Raw genomic sequence first — 18,692 nt, 5'->3', positions numbered from 1 at the left:
GAAAACTGCTTTTTTGAAATTTTATTCTGAACCTCACCAGACCCCACAATTTAACGAATTCCCTACGAAGCGCAAGGGAGATGTAAGCAGGACAGGACATGCAGAAGGCTTGCCTCCAGAAGGGCTGCCCCTGAGCAAGCACTCAAGGCTGCCAAGAAGCCAAGAGATTTTAGTGTTTAGAAGCTATTAGCGTCACTGATCCTTCTGCTTGCTTTGCTGCCAGGACATCCTGGTTCTCCAGACACTGTTCAGGAAAACTCAACAAAAGACAAAGCAGATAGAAACACCTTGGCAAGGACATCCTGCTGGTATATGGCATGTGTCTCATTACGCTGGCTATAAACCAGAAATTTTCCATACTCACCCCCAAAATATTTAACTTCACCAGGAGGACTAATTCTGCATGAAAAGATTGCCAGCCTAATTTTTCTTCCATTCAATTAGCCAGAAACAACCATCCTATCCTATTAGTGAATACCAAATCTCTTCCTAGGCTAGGGAGATTGATGTTAAAAATCAGATAAATGTGCCTAACTACATGTTGTGGTCTGCAGTCCACAACTGAGAGTAGCCACCTACATCTCATGCTGGTAAGACCCCAGTAAAAATTTCTTTGAAGAGCCCAAGGCACAGAAAGTTTATTCAACAGTAAATACATTTAGACATATTTTATCAGGTGAAGTTCTTCTGAGCCTTAGAAAATGTTTAGTAGATGCCAAAGAGCAAAACCAAACCAAATCAAAATGAGAGCAGACTACTTACCTCATTCTGGTGAGTCTTTGGGTTCTGGGTGGTCTTCATGCTGAGGGACATGATCACGAGAGGAGGAGGAGAAGAAAGATCTTTAACCACATTCACCAAGCCAGGCTTCATGGCCACAGCCTCCACCTTACACCAGCTGACCGACTGAGTTGAAGGCTCTGAGGAAACAACACAAACCAACTTCATTCTTCCGGGAACCACAAGGGAAGGCTTCTCTAATGGCACTGTTGCACAGACCATGTCCTTTTGCCCTTGTGGGACAGTCCAAGATCCATAGTAATCCTGCCCAATTTTTGATAAATCCCTGGGCCCCAACTGCCCAGTCAGAAGCCTAGTCACACCAGGGGCTCTTTAACACCAAAGAAGAGAGGGAGATTTGTATCGAGGTCAGGAAGATGTGTAATGCCAAAAAAAAAAAAAAAAAAAAGGCTTTAGGCAGCTTTATACAGAGTCATAGTAGAGAAATGTATAAGCCAAGCGAGCAAAATTCCACACCTAAATTAATATACCACCTTTTAGCATCTCATCTTGTAGTCAGACCAAAGGGAGAAGCCTTCATAAAATCTAAATTAATACAAATGAAATGAAAGAATACTCAGAAATTTCTCAAGCGCTACAGAAAAGGCAGCCAGAGTGATAATCAAAAGAATTTTGATCAAATGAGAACACGAACATATGACTGACTGAAACGCACCAGATAATTAATTCATTTAGATATAGTCCTTCAGAAACGTGATTATGGAAATAAGGAGATGGAGGGTGTCATAAGAGAGTTCATCCTACCCTGGTAGTATAATCTATCCTACAATGTAAGGGAGACCACAGAACATTATTTAGACATAAAGCGTACAAGAGCTAAAGAGTTATATAGATAGATGGAGGAAAAAAAAAAAAAAAAAAAAGACATGTTCACCACCCATTATCATTTGAGAATTTTTTGGTCTGTAATTCTTTACTTGCTTTAAAGAAAAAAAAAAAAAGTCATTCACAAAAAATGCTGATGAGGTAACTCACTATACACAGTAAGAAGCTGAGGTTACATTTCTGACAGATTAACCTTTTGAAGATAGCTGTTGGTAGACCTAGTTATCTTCCTCCCTACAAAATCATTTGACCCCTCTCTGGAAACCCACAGATTTTACCTTCTCTCATTATCCTTGCTCTACATGCAATTAGGAACCGACTAAAATATCTTCATTTATAACACACTGATGATCTCTCCAAAGGAAGACAGGCAATCAATTGCTTAACACCTTTTTTCTTTGATTTCCAATACCTTAACACCCAGAGCTTCAACTAGCGCTCTACAGAGCAGTGGTCTCCAAAGTAGGGTGCGTGCACCCCAGCGGGTGCATAAGACAATCCATTGGGGTGTAGGAAGAAAACATTTTTTGTACCATTAAAAAAATAAACAAATACTTTAAAAAGTGTTTATTTCACATACCTCGTCCTTTTTAAATTTCTGTTTTCGTGTTTATCTCATGATGCACATAATATATTAGTACAGTAGTACATATATACAATTTATAAATAAATATCTATGTATTGAGGGTACATGCTCAATTTTTTTACTAACAGGGTATGCAACCTAACAAGTTTGGAGACGGCTGCTCTCAGAAATCTCTGGTGCTATCTAGCACCAATACTCAACCTGAAAAGACAGCTTCATTATGACAGTTTTTGAAGAAGTTGTAGAAGTCTGAAAGCTGTAATAGAGATGTGGGAGCGGGGAAGAAAAAGCTCCCTTAAATTACCATTTAACTCTGGTGTGGAATCAGTACCTGAGCTCAGGCAAGGTAGTTCTAATGGGAGATAATGCACATCAGCATTAAGTAAAATTGAATACTGCCTGAACTGTTGGTTATCATTGCCATAACATTTGTCATACTGGATATGAGGAACAAAACAGCTCTGGACTATTTTCAGGTGAAGAAAGAAAACGCCCAAGAAATACAAGGTCAGTTCTTGGGCAGAGAGTGCAAGTTAAAAAAAAACAAAAACGCTCTTAGGCCTTTAAAATCAGTGCCAGAAAGTACACTGATGCTTGCCAACGTCTGGTGGAAAACCCATCACAGCTAATCCGTCTTTTGGCAGTCAGCGATTTGTCTTCTCTGTTCCAGCTCAAAATCCTTACTGATATCAGCTTTGTCAGCAACTGAACGAGGTGCTGAAGAGGAGAATCCCCCTGGCGTCAGCGTTCATACTGCCAGTTCTACATCTGAAGTGCCCCAAGGAGGCTGCACTAACAGATGTAGCTTTTGTCCAGTACGATCAGCTTCCCTATGTTCTTGGGAATATGCAGCACACCTTGAATAGAGGGCTCTAACCAAGCCAAAAGAAGGCAGCACAGCCACCTGTAAGTGCTGCACACCACCTACAAGGCAGAAAGGATTTCAAACTAAAAAAGCGCTGCACCACAAACTTTTCTAAGTGCCAGAAAAAAAAACAAAACAACAAAACAATCAACTAACACACAAACAAAAAAGCCATCTAGCAGCAGTTTGTTCTTAAAAAGATCCATTTGCAGAAAAAACAGAAATCTTAAGTTATCAAGAGAAGAAAGAGGAATAAACTTCTAGGAAACTAAATTTAGCTCGGTATATGTGGCTTTAGGCTATGCAGCAAAGAGTAGCTGGTAGGCACTGCACAGTTCCCTCTCACTGCCAGTCGAAGTTATAGCCTCATCTCTACTGTGTGCAACTTTACATGGATAGAGCTCTCACTCAAAAAAAAGAAGTTGTTACAATCTGTACTAGATAATGAAAATTACAGATAAGTTGCAAGGTTACTTTACAAAATTATAATTTATCAGTACAATTTAAATTTCCCCTCCTCCCCCCAATCTATAAGTTATGTGTGTTTTCCAGCAACCAAGTATTTCACATTCAAACCACCATACGTGGGTTTTTTATTTCGAGCCAGCACGGTCCTTTGATCTTCCTACTCATCAGGAGAAGTTCCAGGCTAGAGGTGTTAGTTCCAAATACATGTGAAAATGTTTGTCCTTTCAGATCTTGGGAAAGTCGAGGGCATTCAGCCTAACAAGCAACAGAAAGCAGTGAGTCATTTCACCTCACAGAAGTCTTCAAGGTTGACAAGCTATATTCAGACAGCACCTTAACAAAACTACACAATACCTGAAATCACTGTAATTTCCCACAAGCAAAGCCTTAAACCATAATCCCTTACAGTAACTGAAGAAATTACACTATTGACTCGACTTAAATAGGTGCATATCAAAATCAGGACAGTAATGTAAAAACGCACCAAAGCAAAAGTTCTCCATGCATACTAGATATAAGACGGAGATATTATCATCAGCCAAGACTACACCAATGTTCAATGACCATTTTAATACAGAAACTGCTCATGTTGTAAACTTAATTAGATAGTTACAGCTTTAATCTTTTCTGGTATAAAGACTGGATAAAGTGCTTCTGCACAGCTGAAGAAAAATTTGAGCTAGCTAGCAAATCTCAATGGGACGCTGCTTTTGCACCTAGAACTAGCATAAAAAACGGTTTTAAAAGGCATTATCTCAGCAATTGACCCAACAGGTTCAAGACTGCTGAATCTCTTACACTTGAAACCAAATCAAGTATTTTTGCTAATGAAGAATAGCTACTGATGTTTTCATGGGAATTTTTTTTCACCTTTGCTGCTCAGTTTTACAACTCTTCACCAAAAGCCTTTCTCACCCAGCTGCTATTTGCAAGAGCCATATAAGCAGAGATATCAGCTATATTCCGGACATGGATTCAACAAAACTTTTAAGGGTAGTAAGTAATTCAAAACATCTTACAGTACTTTGGGCCCTGATCCAGCACAGCTAATTTGACTGTTGATTCAGTGGCAATGTGATAAAAAATAAAGCGGGACAATTGGGAATACAGATTGTTGTAAATCAATAACCAAATTATAATTAGGGAAGAATGCAGTAGCTGTAGGAAGTACTTTTTCACCTCATGCTTTATTTACACAAATAGAACTAACGCTAACAAATCAATATGTTATATGTTACCTGGTAATGAACTGTTTTTGTTAAGGACTAATCAACATACAAATGATAACAAAAAAAAGCCACGAGCTTAGCTATTAACCTTGGGGTTTTTTTAAATTACAAGACAATGAGCAACTAACTACACACAGCAACAGAGGTACAGCCACTAGCCACTGAAGACCAAATCCTGCAAATGTTTAATTTTTTTTTTAGTAAAATCATGAAATTCTTAATTAGGTAAGAAAGCAGGTTCTAGTCTTTCATCAGATTAATTATACTCACCGAATATTTAACTTCTAAGTATTCAGATTTTGCTGGAACATCCGGGATCTCAAAAGCATAATATTTTTCCACTTTCTATATAAAACAAAAATATTATTTTTTCAATATCTCCCAATTGAATAGTCATTCTGTCCAATAAGAAAGCTAATGAAATAAAGGACAGCCAAAACATACATCTCAAATATCATGGGCTTGACCATACATTACCCATTCTGCAACTCATTATAACCATCTAAAGATAGTAAGAGTGTTTTAGTATCCATATTTACTTCTTTTTAGGTTTTCTTAGCACAAAGAGTTTCTACAGAATTGACTTACAAGTATACTATCCACTACAAAATAAAAAATGTACAAGCTTAATAGCTAAGAGAACTCAGAAACATTCTGTAAATTCACAGGCTTCAGATATACTCATGAGAATTGGTGATTGCAGACCACCATAAAAATCACAAAATAGCTGAGATGGAAAGACATCTCAAGATTTTCCAGTCCAGCTGCCTGCTCAGAGCTGGGTCAACTAAAGAGGGTTGTTCAGGGCCCTCTCCAGTCTGGTTTTGAATATCACCAACAAAGACTCCACAGCCTCTTTGGGCAACCTGTGTCACTGCCTGACCTCCCTTACAGTAAAAAGTGGTTTATGTTCTGATAAATTTCATGTGTTTCAAGTAGTACCTATTGCTCTTGTCCTCCACTGGGCACCAACGACAGGGGTCTGCCAGAGTCGTCTTTACTCCTGCCCATCAGATGTTTATACACAATGATAAGATTTGCACCACCAATCCCTCACCCTAAAGCTTCTCTTTCTCCAGGCTGAGCAGTCCCAGGTCTCCGAGCCTCTCCTCACATGACAGATGCTCCAGGCCCTGTAATTATCTTTATGGTCCCGTGCTGGATGTGCTCCAGGATGTCTGCGTCTCACTTGTATCAGGAAGCTCAGCTGAACACAGCACTCCACATGTGTCTCACCAGGGCTGTGTAAGGGGGAAGGACCACCTCCCTTGAACCTACTGGCAATGCTCTGCCTCATGCAGCCCAGGGTGCCCTTTGTCCTGCCTTTGCTGCAAGGGTACATTGCTGGCTCTTGTCCAACTTAGTGTCAACCAGGATGACCAGGCCCTTCCCTCCAAAGCTGCTTTTCAGCTAGTCAGCCACCAGCATCTACTGGTGCCCGAGGCTATTCCAGTCCTGGTGCAGGACTTAATATTTCCCTTTTTTAAAGTCAATGAGATTCCTGTAGGCCATGAGACATCTCCAGCCTGCCAAGGCCCCTCTGAACAGCAGCACACCCATCTGGTGCATCAGCCATTCCTCCTGCTTTGTCCTCCAGCTGGACTTTGTGCCACTGATCACAACACTTTGAACCCAGCAGTGCAGCTGGTTTTCAGCGGAGACAGTTTTCAGTCCACCTCACGTTTCACTTACCTAGCCCATACTTCATCAGTTTGTCTTTGAGGATGCTATGGGAGATAGAGTTGAAAGCCTTACTAAAGTTAAGATAAACAACAGCCACTGCTCTCCCCTCGTCCACCAAGCCAGTCTACCAGCTTGGTGAAGCATGATTTCCCCTTTGTAAATCCACACTGAACACTCCCAAGAACCTTCTTGTGCTTTGTGTCTGAAAACCGTTGTTTTCACAATTAGTTGCTTCACCACCTTTTCTCAGGGCTTGAGGTGAGCCTTCAGTTCCCTGGAATCTCCTCCTCCTAGCCCATCATGAGGATAGCTTTGCCATTTGCTTTCTTCCAGTCCTTAGGAACCTCCTCTCATCATCATAACCTTTTAAAGACAACCAAGTGCGGCCTTGCAGTGATATTGTCCAGCTCACCCTGCACTCATGGGTGCATTCCATCATGTCCCATGCATCTGTGCCTGTCCAAGTCGTTTAAATGTTCCCTAACCTAATCCCCCTCCACTAAAGGGAGGTCTTCTTTGCTTCAGGCTTTTCTTCTGGTCCCCTGGGGTCAGGGATTGCTGAAGGCTCATCTTAGCAGTAAAGACCAAGGTGAAGAAGACACTCAGTATCCAGGCCTTTTCCGTACTCTTTGTCAAGAACATACCTGTCCCTTTCAGCAGCAGGCCCACATCTTCCCCTAGTCCTCTTGTATCAAATAGAAGCCTTTCCTACTGCTTTTTGCCTCCCTCACAAGATTCAGCTCCAGGTGGGCTTTGTCTTTCCTCTTTCCACCATGATGTGTAACCACCTTCATTTTCCAAATAATTACAATATCCTGTGCGACAACTTTATGGTACCTGCTGGAATGCCTTGCTCTATCCTCTAATATGTATGCTCTGGCCTGTAATACTTCACAAACCATCTGCACCACTGTTACATATTATTGTTGTTATGTTATGTCATAACTATGCTAGAACTTTACTCTTACTATAAGAATTCCTAGAGGCCCCTTAAATTGAAAAGCATATTTTCACTGGACAGTGCACTAAGTTCAGCACATTAAACATAGAGTCAGCATAATATACCACTAGAGTGCGTTTAATAAGAAAAAACAAAGTCACTATAAATTGGAATAAAATTTACAAATAAATAAGATATATGCACAGTTAGGTAAACTTGAAGTTATTTAGTTTGGGGGGGGGGGGGGTGTCCTTATCAATAGAATCAGCAATAGCTGCTTGAGTGCACTACAATGAGCTGTTAAGCTTGCTACTTCTCATAACACTGCAGTTTTAAGGCTGCAAAGCCTGGGTAGGAGAGGAGAGGGCTCTCTGCTATAAATAGGAAGAAGGCAAATCCAGAAACAGCTATGGCATCAACAGCTACATGGAAGCAGAAGAGAGTAATATAACTTGGTAAAAGAACACCACTATGAAGTCAGAACAGCATTACAAATTATCATGCAAGTGTACATCTGAACTGCTGAGCCAAAACAGCACCTCACACGAGCAGCACATCATAGCTGTAACATAACAGATGGCAATGCACTGCTTTTAGCACATATTACTGGTGACCCCCCTCCTTTTTTTTTTTTTTTAATTAAAAAAAAAAAACCCTCAGGCTTCAAACAAGTGCTTGTTGCAAACGCAAGCTGAACATAGTGTAAAAATAGTATGCTGCAGTGATTCATCTGCGTTATTCCACAGAGCTCAGCTCAATTACACAAGCGTCTGGTCATAACTGCAGTGAATGAATGCTTTGCTGCAGAGTAATCTGCCCTTCAAGTGGCCCTTCAGAGAGCAGAAATGAGCAGCAGTGATTAGCTGCTAAGTTCGTAAGTGGAGTAAGGCTGCTTTCAAATTGATTTGTGAAGACTTGCTAACTTGGCAGCAGGGCAACCCATTGAAGCTACAATTAGCAGCAGGTGCAGGAGGAAATGATATGGCTTAAGTGTATCTGCTCCCAGGGACCAAGTTTGGTGCTGGCAAGGCCAAGATGCACACGCACGCGCGCACAGAGAACAACTTGCCTCAGTGTATAAATAGTGGCTCTCTCCGCATCATCACAAAACTGGGTATTCCGAACAAAACAGCTTTGGGTGCAGGGTAGGTATGCTAGTAACCTTTCTGATTTCCACCTAATGGTGGAAGAACAAGAGACTTACGTTACTCTGAATGCACTGCTCACAAGTGCTCTGCTCACCTGAGCAACATTGCCATTAGCCTTTTAAAAATCTTTCAAAACACCAACCCTTAACAACACAGTAGTAGAAGGCTGCCTGCATGTTACAGTACAGGGGAGTTCTAAAGCGTATTAGCTCTTAACCACATACAGTCACAACTGCGTGAAGATCACATTTTGGAGCGATCACTCAGCTGAATGCCACCACCATTTCATCCGAAAGCCCTGCACGCCCCTGTGGGAACACAGATGCACGGGCTGTATAGCAACACATCTCTGGTGGTATGACTGCAATGAAAAGAAAGATGATGACTCCTTATGAAATTCAGATTAACAAGGTATATAACCAGGCAAACTGAGGTCTCCCAGAGGGGAACAAAAGAAAAGGGGGGGTGCAGTAATGGGACAACCCCACTACTTCCACAATTATCTTGCAGGCGGCAAAAGAACCCCCTGCTGCAGAGATGGAAGCCTGCCCAGATTTGGTGCCACTTGTTCAGTGAATTTTGTGTTTAGCGAGAATGACCGAGTTACTGTAATACTTGCCTTGAATAGTCCTCCAAAGGCTTCACCAACAGCTCCGCTCTTCAATCTTATCTTTTCTCTTATCCCCCTCCTTACTAGCGCCATATTCCCCCTGATAGCTCCAGTTCTCATTAATTAACTCATTAATTAATTAATTAACCTTCCAGAAGGCAGTAACTACCAATCAGCAGAAAATTACGCCAGCAAAATAAAGCTGTATAACCTTTTACCATGTTAGTAAAATTCAGTTTACTGAAGAGTCTGATGAATTCAAACACAATGTTTAGAACACTGCTGGTAGGTTATTCCTGAGCTTCTCTGCACCCCCAACTATCCTGACTAATTTATTCATGAATTAAAATTTATAAATTTGTTCTTTTGCTAAAACTGTCCTTTAAATAGCTTTCTGGCTGCTCATCCCCTTTTAATGTTTTTAGAGAGCAAAAAGGTTTTATCATTATTCTTCACTTTACTAGGCTAAAAAAAAAATTAAAGCTCTTTCATAGTTATCTCTGGTATAAATGCTTCTCCTTTTGTCTCCGTCCTGGTTTCAGCTGGGATAGAGTTAGTTTTCTTCCTAGTAGTTGCTGTGTTTTGGATTTAGTATGAGAATAATGCTGATAATACATACTGTTTTAGCTGTTGCTAAGTAATCCTCACGTTAAGTCAAGGACTTTTTCAGCTTCCCAGAAGCTGAGAGGGAGCACAGACAGGACAAGCTGGCCAAAGAACTATTCCATACCATGGATGTCATGCTCAGGATATAAATGGCGGTTGGCCAGGGGCAGGAATCCACAATCACTGCTCAGGACAGGCAGGGCAATCAATAATCGGGTGGTAGGCAATTGTATTGTGTCACTTATTTTCTATATTTTTTTACCATTATTATTATTATTAGCCATAACTGTTCTATTAAGCTGTCTTTATCTCAACCCACAAGTTTGGTTTTTTTTCCTTCTTCTCCCTCTTCTCCCTATCCTACTGGATGCGGGGGAACTGAGTGAACGGCTATGCAGTCTTAGTTGCCAGTCTCATCCTTCTAATTACCATCTTTTGTACCTGTTGTCACTTGAATTAATCTTTCCTCATCACAGTGATCAAGTGTCAAAACATTCTGGGCAAGACCTGAACAGTGCCTTAGTGCTGCTACTTCCCTATTCCTGCCAGGGATCACTCCAGGGATCCCTCCCAAGGACCCCAGATGCATTGCAGTCATGTGTCTGGACAACACAGTTGGGTCTTCCATCCCAAGCTCTGTGTAAACTCAGTAAGAATTTGATAAGCTTTGAACTAACATCAGAAATAACAGTTCAAATACTTCCTGCATATGGTTTACCTTGATTTTTAAAAGCCATCTTTGAAGGTTAAACTATATTACTCCATTACCTCACTCACGCTATTCTTTCCTTAGCGCACCATGGAACAAGTGGAAGTTTCCCAAGATTCCGTTAGCAGATCTGCATCTTTTCAAAGGCCTTTCACCCTCCTTCCATCTCTGGAGTACAAGTGTTTGTATGCTCTCTTTTAATGAAGAATTGATTGGCCCTGAGTTTTCTCCCTCATTCCTGAAAGGGTCTTTGAACAGTGTGCTATTACAAACTTGTTTTTTACCTACTGTTACCTTTCCGACCCCCATACATAATGGCTAAGCTATAATTAAATATACAGGACAAATATCACTGATAAAACTGAAAAAAGCTAAATTTGCATCAGAATTTTGACACAGAAAATAAGCTAGAACAAAAAAATAACAATCAAGTTTTACAAAGTTCTAATGAAACATGCATTTTCCCTGACAGACATAAATAATGTTACATGTTGCTAAAAAGATGTCACTTCTTGCATGAATTTGACATTTAAGAAACAATGCTCACATTTCCACTTTAACAACTTAATCTTCCTGAAGTATTCTAGCTTTGAATTAGATGACCTCCTGAGGGTCCTTCCAATGTGAATTACCATATGAACTTGTTTTTATTTTCCCTCATTTACATATTGTTAAGTTCCATTCTTCCTGCATTTTTACTTGCCATCCTATTTCCTGATCAACTATTCAGGAACGAATCCTATAAGCCACAAGACTGCCAGCTGGGAATTGCCAGCAAATTCCCAATTACCAGTTGGGAAAAGTTACAACTAATTACACCACCCAGTAATTACAATGAAAGCCAGCTTTGACATTTTACTTTGAGAAACAGAAAAGTTTCCGAGCATTTCACTCTGAACAAATCTTTTGCTCTAACTTGCATGTTAGCCACCTTTATGAACAAACTCCCCACCTCTGCCCGCCCCCGCCAAAAGACAAATGCTCTACATAAACGAACATGAAAGCTTTCTCACACTAGCAAACTTAATTCAGTCCAAACCTGCAACGCTATCAGCAGTATCAGCTCTTTTCTTGCAGCCTTAAGACAAGTATTATATTACTTTATGTGCAATTTTTCCATTATACAAATTTTGTTTTTCCAGTGTTCTTTTAAGGATTTGTTGAGCAAACAGAACACAGCAAAATAACACTATGAGACTATTGCCCAGAACTGTAAGACCAGAATGGCTTAAGTTTCAAGACTGGATGACAGTCCTCACAACTTGTTACCTCCTGGATAAACAGGCAATAACAATCCATGTTCTGAATAGCACACATTCTAAAAACATAAATCTGCAAGGGTGAGGAGAAGGATGAGACAGGCCAAGAGATACGGTTCAATACAACACCTGGTCAGATGCGAAGACAGTCTAATCCCAGTGTACTGACCTATCTGCTGGACAACAATATCTTTCATTTTAAACTCTGACACCACGAGCAGATACCCAGGCTTTAGGTGTGAGAACTTCTATCTGTTCTGTATTCCCAAAAATAACTCAGCAAGCAAGAAAGACGGTCTGGCATTCAACCCAGTTTCAAAGAAGCTAATGAATGACTATTTTCAAGAGCAGTATGTTTAAACTTCTGGTGGAACAATCATGTTGCAGATTTACTGTTCTTAAAGGACTATGGATATTTGGGAAGACACTGGAATGGCTTTTACAAGGAGGTACACTTACACTTGTCAGGAGTTACGTATTTGCATTTCGGCATAACCTCCCCCACTGGACAGCGTTTCAACAGACTTCCCACCTTATGAACCAGAACAACAGAAAATGACCAAAGAGCATGCTTGTAGACAAACCTTGGATTTGAACTTCATGATCTTATACTTCGGTGAAATGCAGTCATTAAATTCCTTGAAAACACTCATTATAGTTACCGGAGTCTCAGTCTCTTTGCCAGTGGATAGGTCAATTTCCTTAAAAACAGAAGTCAGGTTTTACAAATTAACAAAAGATTCCAGCAGACATGACCAATAAGTTGAATTTTGCTTTGCTGTTATGAATCATGTGTCTCTTCTTTAAGAGACACATGCATTTACAATGTAATCACTCAAGAAAACCCAAATTCAAAAAATATTATTTGAAACAGTTTAAAAAGCGCTAAGTTTTCTATACTTCAAGACAACTTTATTTCCTAAGCAGCCGGTCTAAAGGTAGCAATTTGTCTACAGTTGTTAGTTAGGGTCGGGGGGAAGCAGCAACGCTCTACTCTGCATGTCACCTGATACCCTGTGTATATGATGTACTTAACTTCACCACCTACCTCAGACAACACTGGCTTTTTTAACAGTTCCCATAAACATGCTACTAGAACTCATAACCTGCCATAAGCAGAATGAAAGGCACTTACGTTTGACATGCTTAAAAGACATACTTACTGTTTCACGTGGCAGCAGATAAACAGTTCTCTCAATATTTTTCACTGCAACACAACAGCTGACATAGGTGTTTGCAGATTCAATCCAAACTTTGCCAAACAAAAATACCACACCTAAGGAAGAAGGGTAAAGCAAAGAATTCAGTATGCAATTCTTAAATATTAATCATTCTTAATGTTGCTTAAAGCAGCTTATTATGTATTCTTGCACAGAAACACAACCATTTCTGGTTCAGGTCCTTGAACCACAAGTCTTTCCGATGTATCAGCACATTCTAAATCATTTTAAATACCAGCTTTACAAATGGATACCTGTATAGCTCTTCAGGCCCCTACCTCCATCACTATAGTAACAACACCTTGATATGTGAAATTCAAAATGGCATCACACAGCCAGTCTCAGAATTCTGTTCTGATATTCCATTTCTACCTACATTAGTTTGATAATTCATGGGGAGAGGGAAGAAGGAAAGAGAAGTCAGCTGAAGATAATCAGAATGCCTGTGCTGTCAATCACTCCTGAAACATGTGTCATCTACAATTTTTTATTCTTCAGCTAGACCAGCACAGCTACCCTTTTTTCCCTCTACTTTAGTACTATGAGATCAAGACTCTACTACTAAGAAGACCTGGAGAAACACATTCTGAAAACAGCAACTAGAAGCTGATCGACTGTAGAAAGTTTTCAAACAACTATTTTTAAAAACTGGTGACACCGAAAGATGTATGACATCGCGAGAAACCTGGATGCTAAGACAGCAGTCGTAACCAAGGTAGACATTCAGAAAGCCTATATATACAGCAGGACAAGCACAACTGACTCTTCACTGTGGACCACGTCATTACTGTACATGCACATGTCTGAGCCATGGAGAATGTGACATTAGCACAAAATGCTGCAAAATGCTAATCAATTGACGTTTAACTTTGAAATAGCATGGAACAGGGCTAGCTGACTTTCATGTACAGTTTGTGAATTACAAGTAAAATAAACTTCCAAATACAACTCAAAAACCCGACTTCACCTGAGTTCTCTTCAAACTACAAATAATTTGGAATTTGATTACATGAAAGATACTCTCCCTACAGTTAATAAAATCAGAAATAATCAGAGCTGAGACTGAAAGGAAGATTTTGAAACCTGCATTTCTTCTTGGTCTGACAATGCACAAACAAGTCCTTGGTTAAGAGTTATAATTTATCTTTGCCACGCGATCCACCAGACGTAAAGGCACATTTCTTACTCCATTAGATCAAAGATAAATCAGTGAGGATGCACTAAGACAGACGACAGAGTGACAGGCTAAGAAAAATCATTTCTTGAGTGCTTGGAATAGCTGTGAACAAGACTACTTTTGTCAAGGACAGAGAAGAGAATGCTGCGGTTTTGAAGATGATGAGAGCAAGGAAACAAGCTTCACCTGCACAAAGTATCTTAGAGATTTTAATACAGAGGCAATCTTCAAGATTTAGGCAGTTTGAATAAAGGGATCTAGAAAAAGCTCAAATTACAGATCTAAGTGACACGATGAAGTTCTTGTCCCCAGCAGTCTTTCTTTATTCTTTTTTAAAGGGATAAAAAACTCAGATAGGTTTGTATCATACAGAAAGATGAAACTATGGAGGAAACAACAGGAGATGGTCGCTTGGACGGCTGGCAATATTAAGAGGATGGAGAAGCTAACCCGTCGGAGGCATACATGTAAGTACATGAGGTAGAAAGGATACATAAAGCCAGTCAAAGACAGTGTAAAAGGCTGCCTGGATTGCAAAGACAAGCTTCAATCAACTCTACCATGGACAAATAAGTGGTCTCAATCACCAGATTTCACAGAATTCAAAGTAATTTAGGATGGAAGGAACCTTTTGAGGTCATCTAGTCCAACACCCACACACACACACACCATCCTCCCAACATGCACACACAACAAAAGCAGGGCTAACTTCAACAAGTTTTCAGAGACATTTCATACGTAAAACCAAAAAATGAGAGAAGAGATATCAGGACCTATTCCCTGTAAGCCTGACTACAGAAAGAAGGAAAGGAGGGAGGAAAGGAAAGGAGGGAGGAAAGGAAAGGAGGGAGGAAAGGAAAGGAGGGAGGAAAGGAAAGGAGGGAGGAAAGGAAAGGAGGGAGGAAAGGAAAGGAGGGAGGAAAGGAAAGGAGGGAGGAAAGGAAAGGAAAGGAAAAAATAGGAGTAAAGCTTATAAAATACAAAGTCTGTCAAAAGAAAGATTGTGTTACCAATGAACCAAAAGGCAAGCAAGGTCAAGAGACAGGGAAAAATGTCTTGCAGAGGGAAAAGAAAGGGCAATTTTTATTCGTTATTTCTTTAAAATGTTAATAGGATTACAATTCTCAAGTTCTCTGCCCGAGACAGTAAAGGGAGTTATGAAAAGTATGCCTCCAAAAAAATCATTAAGTTTGAAAGAGTCCTATGATTATGCTATAGTATTTACTCTTCAGGCAATGCATTTGACATCACAGCAAATGAGGCATAAACAAAGATCATGAACATGTTAAACAAAAAGCAATATCAAAATTTTCCCTTCTACACTACTAATTGAAAACAGGTGCAGCCTTTATTATTCAATCCTGAAAACGTCATAATGAGAAAAGAACACTCCTTGCATGCGAGGAACAGAAATCCTTTCATAATTATGTTCCATTCAGCAACCAGTGACTTAGAAGACAAAAAAAAAAGAAAAAGAACAATAGTGGGGTCTTTAAAAGTAGCAATTTTATATTAGAGCCATTGATTTCATCAAGATATCTATGATTATTACCACTCCCATTACCAAGCTGTTCAGCCCAGCACAGTCTCATATCCAAGTCTGGCATCCCAACTCACAACAAAAGGTGTAACAGAGAAACGTATCTGACTCAATGCTTACAGCATCAACCCAGAAAACCTTCAACAACATATGGAAGAACCTTCCGGTAAACCTACATGAAGCACGAATTAGAAACCCAAGATCCTAAAGCTGCTGATGAAATGAGAGGACGGATGGGAAGCGCTTAGAACAGATGTGAACACGACTTCTTTTGTCAGGGCTGAGATTAGAATGCCGCAGTTTTGAAGACGTTAAGAGCCAGGATTCACACTTCAATTGCACAAAGTATCTTAAGGATGTTAATACAGGGACAATCTTCAAGATTTAGAGAGTTTGAATAAAGGGATCTAGACAGAGCTTTTATTTTTCAGGCGCCTTCCTCCCTTGATAGGCATACCTTTCCTTCGTATAAAATTGTGCAACTGCTACTGTAGAGTTTCTAATAATCCACCAGAATTTTAAGTTACATTTCCAGAAACAAGGAGGAAGCATGCTCAATTCTTGTACCACTGAGTAAGAAATTTACAATATCCAGCTTACTTCTGGAGTGCACAGGGTTTTAAGACAGCCAGTGGGTCAACCTGCATTGAGAAGCACTAGTAGTTTCCTTTGTACCTCCCTACTACTGCTATACTAGATCAAGAGACAACATTCTTACTTTGTCCAGTCATAGTGCCCTGCACTGAGGACCGGGTGTGGAAAAATAAGAGATCAACACACAAGTTATAAAGCACACCAAGACAGGGTATCTAGACATAGTTTAGGCAACTCTGAAAACCCCAGTTACAGATAAAGCATCAGAATGGCATTTTCTCCCTTTAACTGAATAGTTACCTGGCTGACTGTACTGATCTTCATAAGCATCCAGCCAATAAAATCTTAAGACTTGATCATCATTTTCCCCATTCACAAGTGGAAGGAGATTGGGGTCCAGCTGAACTTCTGCCGCTACTAGATCAGCTTCATCCTCATCAATTCCGTCCCAACATGAGATATCTGGGAGAGAAGAACTTCTGCACATTTTGCAGAAGAAGAAAGAAACGAGAAGTAAAATTGTGCCTTTGCTACAACCACCACTGCTTCACCTTATTTCAGCCCTATATTTTCAGGCCTTTTATTGCTCTTTCCACTACTGTGCAACATTCCAACAGCTGGGTTTTCTCCGATTTCCTCTGAAAAGAAGGATGGAGTGACAAAGAGAGAAAACCCACATGCAAGCATGGTTCTCAGTACACAACACAAAAGTTTCAAAAGTCATTCGCCTGCTATTTCAGCCTTGGTCATTCAAGCCTTTAGATAACAAATACATCCATCCATCTGTACAAGCTGCTCAGTGGGTACAACGGATTATTTCAACAAAATTATCTTTTCAATCATTAAATGTTTAAGTCTCTTTGATTATTCAAATATTTTACAGTTTAAAGGTATGGAAAAATATGAGTCAAGATTCTTCCAAACAATAAAAAAAAAATAATGGGGAAAACCTCCCTTTTTTCCTATTTCCAAATGTGAAATTACTTTTAGCGACAATACTTTTAACTAAAACTAACATTATGAAATACCTTCATAGTTGCTTAGAATAAGCATTGTTAGCAATTCCTCATTTTTGCTTATTGTCAGCAAAATTCATTGTTCAACACCCACATTGAGCCACATCCACATACTGAAATACGTATTATGTTGTCATGTGCTAAATCCCAAGAACATCAAGTATTTTCAATTAAGTAGCTATCAGCATGTTCAACATTACCATTTTTAACATCACTACAAAAATAAAACAACATTGCATAGCATTATCATCATTCTGTCTGTATCACAATTATCCCACTGGCAAAGACAAATATGAAGATAAATCTAAGGCTTACTGGTGGAAGGAAAAACAAAAAAGAAAAAGAGATTCTTACAAGACAGATGTCTCTTTCTTCCCCGATTGCAGCTGCTCTGTCTCTTTCTTTTCAGTTTCCTTGTCTCTCTTCAAGCTTTCAGCTGTCTCAGGTACAGTTTCCACGTGCTCTGCTTCCATAGGTTCATCAAAGTCCTCCTCATCAAAATCCATCATTCCCTGATCATCATCTGGAAGTGTTGCACATAGAGCTAAACGCTTGAGCCACTGAAATAACACGCTGTGTACTACAGCGGTTTGCACAGATAGCATACTATATGCGTGAATGTAATATACAGTATTAATATACAAACAAAACATCACGTTTAAGCTAAGCATCTAATTAGTATAAACTAAGAAGTGTTTTAACACTAATGTGCCATATTTAAAGAGTTGCCAGAACTGGGTTTTGATTTCTTTTTGATACCTTCAATAGCTTTCTCTGCTATTGTCTTCACTATTCCATTTTCTGTAGCTTTTTGCACATACTCAGTATCCTCATTTTCAGAGACTATGACAGATTTTGCTGTGTAATTGGGACGTTTAGGACGAAATGAAGCTGGAGGAAGAGCTTCCTTTCTGAGATGAGCAGGAGCTTTCTTTGATACAGGAGTGATTACCTGAAAGACATTTTAGCCATGAGTTAAAAAAAAAATCTCTTAAGAGCAAAAAAGGGGAAAAAAAAATAATCTAGTACTCGCTATTTGAAGAACAAGTAACAAGAGCTACAGAAAAAGCTCCACATATTTTGCAGCACGATAGCTAAAACTCCTCAAAAGTAAACTTGAAATTCTATAGTATCATTTATGCTGTGATGTGTTTCTACTATTAATTTTAAAAAGCAGTTTACAACAGGCCATGGTTGACATTTAATTAATTCTGTGGTTACTTTCACTATTTTTACCACATAGCACTACTCCATTCCTAAATTAAAACCTCTGTGTCAACTGAGTATATGACAATATGCCTGTCCCCAGGCAGGGACAGAGCATGGAACATCTGGGGAAGGCCAATACAGCAGTTCTTATCAGTAATGAGTTCAAGATGTCTACAGGACTCCATGGATCTAGAGAGCAGAGTGTTT

The 18,692-nt window shown here is 39.7% G+C and overlaps 1 protein-coding gene across 1 annotated transcript in view; it reads right to left on the bottom strand.

Moving 5' to 3' along the window:
- Positions 1-18,692, bottom strand: part of POLA1 (DNA polymerase alpha 1, catalytic subunit) — a 205,507-nt gene that overhangs the window by 178,916 nt on the left and 7,899 nt on the right. Inside the window, exons 8-15 of the mRNA XM_063343448.1 lie at positions 18,036-18,228; positions 17,631-17,799; positions 16,561-16,739; positions 12,893-13,005; positions 12,314-12,430; positions 5,045-5,119; positions 3,662-3,800; positions 763-920 (exon numbers count right to left, since the gene is read on the bottom strand). Coding sequence (XP_063199518.1) covers positions 763-920; positions 3,662-3,800; positions 5,045-5,119; positions 12,314-12,430; positions 12,893-13,005; positions 16,561-16,739; positions 17,631-17,799; positions 18,036-18,228 — 1,143 coding nt within the window. The remainder of the gene's footprint in view (positions 1-762; positions 921-3,661; positions 3,801-5,044; positions 5,120-12,313; positions 12,431-12,892; positions 13,006-16,560; positions 16,740-17,630; positions 17,800-18,035; positions 18,229-18,692) is intronic.

This window comes from Chroicocephalus ridibundus, chromosome 1 (assembly GCF_963924245.1).
Source record: "Chroicocephalus ridibundus chromosome 1, bChrRid1.1, whole genome shotgun sequence".
NCBI lineage: Eukaryota > Metazoa > Chordata > Aves > Charadriiformes > Laridae > Chroicocephalus > Chroicocephalus ridibundus.
Note: the sequence above shows the minus strand (reverse complement) of the source record. Positions and strands in the feature narration are given on the sequence as shown.